We start from the raw sequence: 11,155 nt of genomic DNA, 5'->3' as shown, positions 1-11,155 counted from the left end.
CACTTAGTCTTCATAAGTCATCGGGGAACCCGGGTACTCGGGGGCCACCGACTGTGGCCCCGAGCGCGCTCTCCCGGGACTTAGTCTTTTTTACCTCGCAGAGATATCCCCGCGGGAGGGCGCCACGTGACAGAATGCTGGCCTGGCCTCGGGATTCGGGGACCCCTGGTTCCTGATTCACCGACAGGTTGGATTGGTCAACTGTGGTTGTGGTAACCATAGTTAAGGTGTCGATCAATCACGATGGTGGGAATCATGGTTGAAGTGGTTTGTCAGTGGTTCAACCTTGGCGGTGGGAGCCATGGTTGATGTGGTTTGTCAGTGGTTCAATCTTGGCGATGGGAACCTTGGTTGATTTGGCCAGTTGGTTAAGTCAAGATAGTTTGAATTTTGGGGTGGTTGGATATTTACATTTATTTACTTAATTAATGTTGCTTTTCAAATATTTTTATTTAAATAATATTTTATGCAAAAGAGCCTTATCCTAGTTAAAGCCTTCATATACATATTATTCCCTCACAACTTATTAAGTACGACATGCACTCACACTTATTATAACCAAACACTCAGTTGGGAAAGATTTCAAATACAATATGAAAGAAGATGCACTCTAGGGAAGTGTTCTCCATTGAATTTACATGTGGAGTTACCAATGAAGATGAGGACTACGCTTCGGATCCGCTGTAGCTATGTGGTTCTTCGACCATTGAAGGTCTCTCTTCTGACATGATTTATCATTTAAGGTATGGATATTACAATGATTATCTGTCACACCCGGTTTAACGGACAAAACTAAGTACAACTTATATGTGCCCAGTAAGTTTAACACACATAAGGATATCATATGTGAAGTAACAAAAGCAATACTTTATCTTACAACCGTTAAACTTTTACATTAAAGACTTCACATAAACAACTCTATTAGATAAATGATAGCAGACTAAACGATGATAGCAGAACGAAAGCATTGGCGAATGTCATAAAGGTGTTGTGGGTATAATAGGTTTATAGAGGTGTTGTGGGTATAATAGGTTTATACAAGTATCTAGTTTGTTCGAGGAGTAGTTCTAGCAATATCCACACCTTTAAGTGTATTTAGGGTGCTCTGAAAGTAGCCCTAGTGGACCTCCGTACCTATAATTATATGTTCAAACGGTTAGGGCTCAATTGTAAAAGGTTGTCATGAGTATCCTCTTGTGTGTACTTAAGCGGGTAGCACAAGTCAAATGGTCCTCATGTCGTGTGGATAAAGATGTACCCCTATATGATATAAGATCAATTCGAATTATCATATTTGCATCAATTGTAAAGTTTCGATATTAGGATGATGTCATGGTATGCTATGAAATGAATGGTGATGTTGATGGTGAGTTGAGATGGTTCTAATGACAGATATGATATGTTGATAATCTCAGGATAGAAGGGTTTATGCTAGGTTATAGAAGGTCATACTTGAGTCGAAATCGCTTTTGCATAATAAATTCATTTAACTTTTATGGTCGATTTCTTGCTACGCATCTTTAAATACATTCTCCTTGAGTTGGGTTATTACTAAGTACTCAATATGGATTAAATCTTGCGAGTAACTTCGTACTCACGATGCTTGTTTTCTTTTCAGGTGATGAATAATTAGTTTTTGGTTACTTCATACCCGCCGATGTTGGCGACGGGAAAGAGTAGTGCTACCTACTCGGGAGATGTCTTTTGGGGTGGAGCTTATGGGCACATAGCACTACCCATCTTTTGTCGTTCATGTGTTTTTCTGATGCGTATTGACTCTGACCCATTATGAGATAAAACTATGTTTTATCCTCCTAGTGTTCGTTATGTAAATTATTGCAAAATTGTAATCTCTTAAAGACTTATAATCTAATTTTATTACTCGCTCTTTGTTAGGTCTTGATATGGTGAATCATGTTGTAAATGTATGTATTCAGATCTTAGGCTGGAAAACACATACTGGGACTACCAGGATGGTATTCTGGTTAATCATTGAAGTCGTAATTATATAAATGATCAGCTTAATAATTAATTAGAGTACTATTTGGACAGTTCCCCATAATTACTCAGTGAATTTGTTCACCTGTTTGATGAGCCAACAGGGCTGCCACCATTTGGAATGTTTTATCGCTATATCTCTCTATTGCCAGACACAAAACCGGTGAATGTCAGGCCCTATAGATATAATCCTTAGTAAAAGGATGAAATCGAATGGCAGGTTAAGGAGATGTTGACTCAGGGAATAATCCAACACAACAACAACCCATTTGCCTCTCCAACATTATTGGTCGGCAAGAAGGATGGCTCATGGCGCCTATGTGTGGATTACCGTCAGTTAAACGCCATTACAGTCAAAAACAGGTATCCACTACCTATAATAGATGACTTATTAGACGAATTGTTAGGTTCTAGCTGGTTCACCACTTTGGATTTGATGGCGGATTATCATCAAATACATATGGTTACTGTTGATGAACCAAAACCTGCATTCAAAATGCATTGTGCTCATTATGAGTACAAGGTCATGACCTTCAGCCTGACAGGAGCACCAGCTACGTTTCAAAATGCCATGAACACTATCTTGAGCCCATTGTTAAGAAAAGGGGTTCTAGTGTTCATCGATGACATTTTGATTTATAGTCAATCTCTGGAATAACACGTCGAGGTGTTGTGGCGAGTCTTCAGCCTGCTGTCAGAACATTGTCTGCACATTAAGAGATCAAAGTGTGCCTTTGCTCGACAGCAGCTCACTTACTTAGGCCATGTGATTTCTGCAGCAGAAGTCATTGTAGATCCAAAGTATATTGTCTCTGTGAAGAATTAGCCTCGACATAAATCTATGAATGAAGTAAAGGGGTTCTTGGGACTTGTCGGTTATTACCGAAAGTTCATCAAAAAAATTGGGTTATTGGGCAGGCCTCTCACTGATCTTTTTAAGAAGCATGTGGTGTTTGATTGGACCAATGTGGAGGAAGAATCATTTCTAATACTAAAGCAAGCCTTCATATCAACCCCAGTCTTAGCATTGCCCAATTTTCAAAAACCATTCATGATTGAAACAGATGCATCAGACAAAGGAATTAGGGTTGTGTTAATTCAGGATGGGCACACTTTGGAATATTTGAGTAAGTCTTTGGGGGCCAAGAATAGGTAGTTGTCCACTTATGAGAAGGAATGTTTTGCAATTATTTTGGCAGATGAACATTGGAGGGCCTATCTACAAGCTGATGAATTCATCATTAAGACTGATCAAAAGAGTTTATCACACCTGCAAGATCAAAGATTGTCCACCCCTTCACAACAGAAAGCATTGTTCAAACTCCAAGAGCTGCAGTATATGATTATGTACAAAAAATGAATTGATAATACAACTACATATGCTCTTTCTCGAGTAGTGCCCACTGAAGGAGCTGAATTGGTGGCTATTCTTCATGTGTACCAGCTTGGATTTAAGATATTGTGAAAGTATGTGCCAAGGACTCAGAAGCTCAAAAACTGTTGGCTCAGCTCAGTGTCAATCCTAACAAGGTGCCACCTTGTATTCTAGCTTAGGGAGTCATCATATATAAAGGAAGAATATGGGTAGGAAATAATCAACTAATGCAGCAGAACATCTTAAAAGCTTTCATGAAAGTGTTGTAGCTGGACATTCAGGTATACAAGTCACTTACAGGAGGGCGAGGAAGTTGCTTGCTTGGCCTGGATTAAAAGACAAGTCTATGAGTTTGTTGACCAGTGTGTCATCTGCAAACAAGCAAAAAGTGAACATGTAAGGTACCCTGGATTACTACAGCCTTTGCCGGTTCTTGTGCAAGCTTGGCATGTCATTTCTTTGGATTTCATTAAAAGATTACCTCGGTCCAAAGCATACAATTGCATAATGGTTGTGGTCGACAAGTTAACTTGGTATGCACACTTTATTCCCCTTGCTCATCCTTTCACTGCTGGCAAGTTGCACATCAGTATTTGACGCATGTTTTCAATCTTTATGGATTACCTCAATCAATTATTTCTGATAGAGATAAAATATTTACAAGTACTCTTTGGAAGGAATCGTTTACTTTAGCTGACACTCAATTACATGTGAGCTCGGCGTACTATCCCCAAATGTCTAGAAGCATATTTACGGTGCTTTGTGCATTCAATCCCGAGCAAGTGGCATTCTTGGTTAGCTCTAGCCGAGTTTTGTTACAAAATTACATATCATTCAGTGTTGGCATTATCTCCATTTAAAGCTTTGTATGGTCACGCACCACATCACTTCAAAATCGTGGATTCTGTTATTTGTGGGGATGCAGATCTGAAGAATTGTCTTGCTTTGCCAGCATTTGCAAAGAGCTAATCAACGCATGAAAAGCCAAGCAGATCTGAGAGGCAATTCAAGGAAGGAGATTGGGTGTTTTTGAAATTACAACCTTATATTCAAACATTTATAACTGACAGTGCTAATCACAAATTAGTATTTTGATATTTCAGTCCATTTCAGGTTCTGCACAGAGTCAGAGCAGTGGCCTACAAGTTGCGATTGCCAGAGACAAGAAAGATACACCCAGTAATTCATATCAGTCAACTGCGTCGAGACCTACCACTAGCTGCATATTGTACTGCGAGACATCCTAAACCGCTATCTAAAGAAATACCGACAACAGCTCCAGCTCGCTTCCTTCAACGGCGATTGCATCGGCATGGAACGAAGGTTGTGGAGGAAGTCCTGGTGCAATGGTAAGGCCAACTTGCTTCTCTTGCCACCTGGGAGAGGTTGTCCAAGCTGCAACATCACCTTCCATCTACACTGGCTTGCAGACAAGCCGATAATAAAGGGTGGAGGGATTATTATGAGCCCTGCTACCTCAACGACAAGAGGAGTTCCGAGTGAAGGCCAGCAAGCTAGGAATGGAGAGAAGGCCCATACAAAAGCAAAGCTACTCGCCAACCCAACAAACTATACTGGAGATCCAAGTGGGCCAAATGAGTCCACACGGGTGAAGCGGGAAGTTGTCTTATAGCGGGAGTGCAACTAGCCATGGAGATCTAAATATTGAACACGAATCTAACTACCTTCTCATGTTCTTCTCTCTTCTACCCCATACCTATGTTGTGCTACCTCAAACCTCTCTTGAATTCAGTAAAGCGTACTTGTGATCGTGCCATGTGTATGTGTTGATCGCGGATCATAACAGAAACCTACGGAGCTCAATAATTCCTCGTGATTTGGCTGGACTTCGCCGTGCGAAAGGTGCTGTTTTGCACCATGAAAAAATAAAGTATAGTTTTCTACTCTATGCTCCCGCCCAAGGCCCTACACTAAATTTAATTTTAGACTGCTATCTAGAGGCGGAGTAACTGGGAGGTAAAAGGGGCATGAGCCCCCTCCCCCACCCAACAGGCAGACCCCACCCTCTTTGGTGGATAGTCTCTATCCCTAATCAATTCTCAGAATCACAAATATTAGTGAACACAAATTGAGAAGAAAAACTATGTGTTTGAGCTCAAAAACAATATGCAATGAATAAATGAGAGTTGATGACATTTTTTTTTCAGGGTGCATAGAATAGAGAGGAGTTAACTTTCAAAAAGATCGAGTAGTAAGAAGGGAGGTAGGGAGATTCTATCCACTATATTGCCACCAAAGTGGGATTAGTGTGGAGAAATCACGAGTTACATGGGAGGAGGAGAATTAGGAGGTAAGAAAGTTCAAAGATAAGAGTAGTGCTTACTTGAATAATTTTTTTACTATCACCTAATAGAAAATTCAAAGATAAGAGGAGTACTAGTTAAGTAAGATGGGGCCCTGACATTTGAGCCTCAGCGCGGCTGGGGCACCTGAACCTGATAATCGACGGCCCTGCTCCCGCCCTGCACCGCACTTGGGGAACGGTGACCCTGACCCACCAGAGGCAGAGACCAGACACCATCATCGGTTCGTTCGCCGAGAATCCCTAACAAAAAGCGGCCGTGCGTGCAGGCTGCGCTGGCTCTCCTGCTTTCCACGTAACGGAAGGAATTGTCAGTCCAAGTCGCTCCGAGGTCCACATCGAATCCATCGGTGACCCCTCCCAGTCTCAGGCGTGCAAGTGCTACCGTGCAACTCCCACAGCCGACAGTTCACAGTTGGTGTCGCGCACAACACCCCTTGCAAGCTTGCTAGCTCCTGGCAATTGGTACCTGGAAAAATTCTTCCTTTCTGGTTGCACCTTACAACGGCCGGCCGATCGAGCTGGATGTCACGATTGCTAAGTATATTATTGTAGTTGTGGTTACCTCATCCAATCAAATGTAACCAATCTGGTCAGATACAGAGTATGGTCAACTTGGTTTTTTTTTTTGGTTCGTCTGTATTTTAGAGGCTTGCACGAAGGATCAGAATGGCTTCGCCAAGATTTTATTGTTTCCTTGACCGAGTGTTTTGTTTGTCTTACACGCTTGCATGAATGTTTCTTCCTGTTTCGTCGTGGCTGCAGGGTCCCAAGCACAAGTCTCATCTTAGGGTGAGAAAATCCATGCCCCGGGTGTGGCAACTTCAGATGATACTGCGTTGTTGAGCTACCCTGTCCAACCAAGCAGGTGGAGGGATGGAGTCGGACCAAATGAAAACAAATAAGTACGAATCACGACAAACCACATCGAAACGACACGACACCAGCAAAAGAGACGGGCAAAGGATTCATTGATTCAGGTCGCCAGAAGAAGCACCACCAAAGGGGGGGGGGGGGGATTTACAAATCACAATGGTACCAAATAACAACTAAAAATGAAATGAGCTCTTGGATGATTATATGACCATTCAGCACTCAAAATACATTGACAAAAATGCTCTTTTCTTTCATCGAATTCCTTACAGGATTTTGTTTCATTGATTCTGCCTACTCCATAAGTTATTTTCGTGTCTTATACATGTCATCTAAGTACAATAGATAAAGGATGTGTCTAGCTCTAAGGTGACTTGGAATCTGCAAAGTTACCAGATAATTCGCGGTTTCAAAAAGAGAAGCTCCCATATCCTTCACAAAATTTTTTTAAAAAAAATATCGTAGCACAAACTGTACAGGACAAGTAATTTGGCATGCATATATAACGTTGTTCTTGAATTTTCTAATTTTACAGAATAAATAAGCATATACAATTTCTCACATACGTGCCCTTAAAATATGCTTATGATGAAGTACAAAATCGCCAAGAGGTTAATTACTTAATTTGGTACACACAACCCAAAAAAATCTCAAAATCAAGCACAGAAGTACCTGAAAAAAGCGAGGGAGAGTAAAGGAAAGATTAACAAGAACTGGTTGAGCGTATCTTGCAAGCTTGCCTGGTGCCACCGTCTCATGAGATTTCAGAAGAATACCCACTTGGACGACGTCTTATCCTTCATGGTCTTGGAGTGGAAGAGCTCGCCGTCGCCGGTTTGCCGCCGCTTCTCCGCTCCCACGAGCCTCGACAGGAACCTCCCTATCTTCTTCTTGCCGCTCTTCTTCTTCTTCTTCTTGACCTCCCCCTTCCCCTGCACAGACTCCCTGCCCGCGTCCTCTTGCCTCCCTGCAGGTTTCTTAACGGAGGTCGTCATCAGCGGCTGCGAGAAGGCAGCGACGTTGATGAAGGAGGAGCCGTTGGAGGTGGGACCGCCGAAGACGTGGACCGAGCTGACGTCCGCCGAGAGCGCGACGTGGTGGGGCGGAGGGGACGAGCCCGCGGAGGAGTACGGGGAGGTGGTGGCCGAGGAGGAGGCGCGCGTGGTGGTGGTGGCGGCGGAGGAGGAGGCGGAGAGGTGGGCGAGGCGGTCGCGGAGGCAGGACGGGCAGACGCCCTTGGACAGCCGGTGCTCCGGGTGCCGCTTGCACCGGTCTTCCGAGTCCGATCGCCGCATGGCTGAAAGCCTGAAGCTAGCTCGCGTGCGTCTCTGTTTGTCTAGCTATGTGCTGTGCGTGTTGGTTGTCTAGGGTTTACGTCGTTCATGGTTGGAGACGGCCGTGGCGAGGGTGGTTGCGGTGTTGATGCATGGGGAGGCCGCGCGCGGGGAAGAGGAGATTAGAGATGAAGAGGAGGCGTGTGTTCAGGTAGCAGAGGGGAAAGATCGTTGGAAGGGGTGGGGTAGTGTTGTGTGACTTTGAGATATTGCTGTTTCTTTTTGTTTCGGTTTCTTATAGCTTTTCTTATTCACTAGTCAAAAGTCCGTGCTTTGTTTTGCAACGGAAAATAAATATTTTTACATGAGATACGATAATTGAATGTGTGAAACACTTATCAAGTAACTGGTCTAATGTGTTCCAACAAACCAATTACATGGAAAGTTGGAACTGAGGTGAGCTACACTGGTGATCAAGGAGGTTTTTTAGGCTTTAATTGGACGAGCGTGGGAGTAAGAAAACAATTGGCTTAGAAGATATCCCTTTCTGTGTGAATTAATCTAGCATATTTGAAGAAGAATGACAAGGGTTGACTGACCATGACGATGCAGTTAGAGGAATGATATAGATCTAAGTAATCGATGCTTATTGCTCCAGAGATCTAAGTAACATATGCTTATTGCTAGCTAATCTCTTGTATTGCTTGTATTCAATGTGTTACAGTATATACCAATAAGCCAATGAGCTATGTACAGGTACTAGCAAGTGACATGAATAACTTCTACACGCCATTCAAGTGACGATCCACACTACTTAGTTACATGGAAGGAAATAACAATATTCTCACTAGAAAAAATAAGGTCTACACGAAAATAGACATACATTGCACTTCTAAGTACTTAGGTAACAAATAGGAGAATAATACATATTAGAAAGAACAAAACAAATAATTTATAATGACATAAAGACCACCACACACCTTTAACAATTTGATCGGGACAAATGAAATCCTTTTACAGCTTGGAATCTTGAATCTATCAGCTTTCCACTTTCTCCCTTTCTATTGCTGCTCCACGCTCCCTTCTTTGTAGTACCATCTACATTACAACTGAGTTACTGTACCCATATCAAACACAACTAAGTGTAATCATGTCAAACACAATTGAGTTGACCTCTACAGGTCAGTCTAATCTCACATTGGACTCCCTGTCATTACAAATGGATGAGAAAACAGAAAACTCATGTGAATACGTTGTTAGATTGATCTCTAACCCTAACTGGACCCAACGGCCCAGTTGGGCCCTTGATCAGCGCCCTGATCGGGGGCGCCCAGCCCACTATGGCTGGAGGGCCCCTGTCACCCTGCGCTATATAAAGAGGTGGGGGCCGGCGGCTCTTTTCACGAGGTTCGACTGAGCCGTACACCCCACCGAAACCCTAACCCTAATCCGATCTAAGAGGGGCGCAGCTAGTGACGGGAAGCCACCAGCCGCGCCGCCCTGCTCCACCACGTCGACGGCTACACCGACACCGTCCCCGACCGTCGCTGCCCGTGCGCAGACTCCATCAATGAACGTGATGGAGGCATCTGGGTCATCTACACCGGAGCTGTCAGGTTCGTCCCTCTACCTCTCCTCTCTGTCTCTCTGTCTCTCAGTAGGTCTTTGATTCAATTGATAAGCTTGAAGTATCTCGGGTCTACCCTAGATAGATTCGATAGTTCCAACAATGGTACCAGAGCCACGGTTGCTAGTCAGATCTAGACAGGGGCTAGAATCGAAACAGATGCTTACCTCGCCGTTGCTGACACCGCCGTAGCGCGGCTCGCCGGCGCGCGGGGAGAAGAAGGCTGAGCCGGGGCGCTGTCCGCCGGGCTCTGGCCAAAAGGGGCGCCGCAGAGGCCTACCTCGCCGTTGCTGACACCGCCGTAGCGCGGCTCGCCGGCGCGCGGGGAGAAGAAGGCCGAGCCGGGGCGCTGCCCGCCGGGCTTTGGCCAAAAGGGGCGTCGCAGCCAGGCCGCTCGACGGCGGCGCGCTCACCCGCTAGGGAGCGCGCTCGCCGGCGAGAGGGCCGGCGACGGCGCCGAGTCCTCGGACTTCGCTCGCTCGCTCGTGCTCCGCTGCGGCTGAGAGAGAGAGAAGAGAGAGGGGCGAGTGAGCTAGGGTTTCGGCCGTCGCTGGTCGAGCGCCGTTTTGTTCGCGCGATACGGACGGACGACCGTCGGATCGGCGCGGACGGCCGAGATTGAACGGGCCGCTTCGCGGCCCAGGCGAGGCGCGCGGCAGCGGCACTTTGCCGGCCCAGGCCCACGCTGCGGCCTGGGCAAGCAGCGCACGCGCGCAACAGAGATGGGCCGAGCCGGTTGGGCCGAAAAGTGAAGAGCAAGAGCTGGAAAATTGGAAAATTCAAATTGGCTCAAAAGAAAATAAAAATTAGTAATAATAATAATAATTTTTCCCTGTGGGTAAAATTCATGAAAACAGTTCATTTTTCCGCTGCGTATTTAAAGATTTTATTTTCATTATTAAATTCGAACCAACGGGAGAATTTAATTTTGAAAAATGGATATGTTTATTATAATGTTGTTATTATTCTGACCAACGTTGATTAATGGCAATATTATAATGAGATTAATCATGCATTAATTCTATTTCTGCCCAACGGTGATGTAGATTTAATGTATAAACAACTGTATGTTTTAATTTTGACCAACGTTGGAATCAAGGCATGCAATTGTTGTTATTATTTATGTTCTCACTGTATATGAATTGTGTTTTCAGGCGGATACAATTTGATGAGTTGTATCAAAGAGATCCCCACTCTCAAAGGTGACAACTACACGGAGTGGAAGAAAAAGATAGACCTGGCCTTCATCTTGGCCGAGGTGGACTGGGTAGTCACCTCACCGTGTCCCACTGAACCTGTGGCACCGGTGAGGGAGACAAACGAGGCTGATGCCGCTTGGGCAACTAAAGAAAGGGATTTTGAATACCAAAAGATGTCCTATCACCTTGAGCATAGGAAGTGGTTCACTGCCAACAAGAAATGTTTGGCTGTGATAAAGAACACGATTGAGCCTGCAATTTTGGGCTCAATCCCAGAGTATCACACGGTCACCGAGTACCTCGATAGAATAAAGAGTCAGTTCACTGGCTCTTCAAAGACATATGCTACCCAGCTAATAAAGCAGCTGGTGACAGAGAGGTACTCTGGAAATGGTGGCATAAGAGAGCACATGCTAAGGATGAGCAATTTGGCATCCAAGCTGAAACCAATGGATCTGACTCTCAAGGAAGAGTTCCTTATCCATC

General features: G+C 44.5%; 1 protein-coding gene across 1 annotated transcript; it reads right to left on the bottom strand.

Annotated features, from left to right (window-relative positions):
• Positions 1 to 7,043: 7,043 nt before the first annotated feature.
• On the bottom strand, positions 7,044 to 8,123 carry LOC133911780 (uncharacterized). Its single transcript, XM_062354181.1, has one exon. It carries the CDS (start codon positions 7,862 to 7,864, stop codon positions 7,334 to 7,336), a length of 531 nt encoding a protein of 176 aa, XP_062210165.1. The 5' UTR covers positions 7,865 to 8,123; the 3' UTR covers positions 7,044 to 7,333.
• Between the last annotated feature and the right edge of the window lie 3,032 nt (positions 8,124 to 11,155).

This window comes from Phragmites australis, chromosome 3, assembly GCF_958298935.1.
Source record: "Phragmites australis chromosome 3, lpPhrAust1.1, whole genome shotgun sequence".
Lineage (NCBI taxonomy): Eukaryota > Viridiplantae > Streptophyta > Magnoliopsida > Poales > Poaceae > Phragmites > Phragmites australis.
Note: the sequence above shows the minus strand (reverse complement) of the source record. Positions and strands in the feature narration are given on the sequence as shown.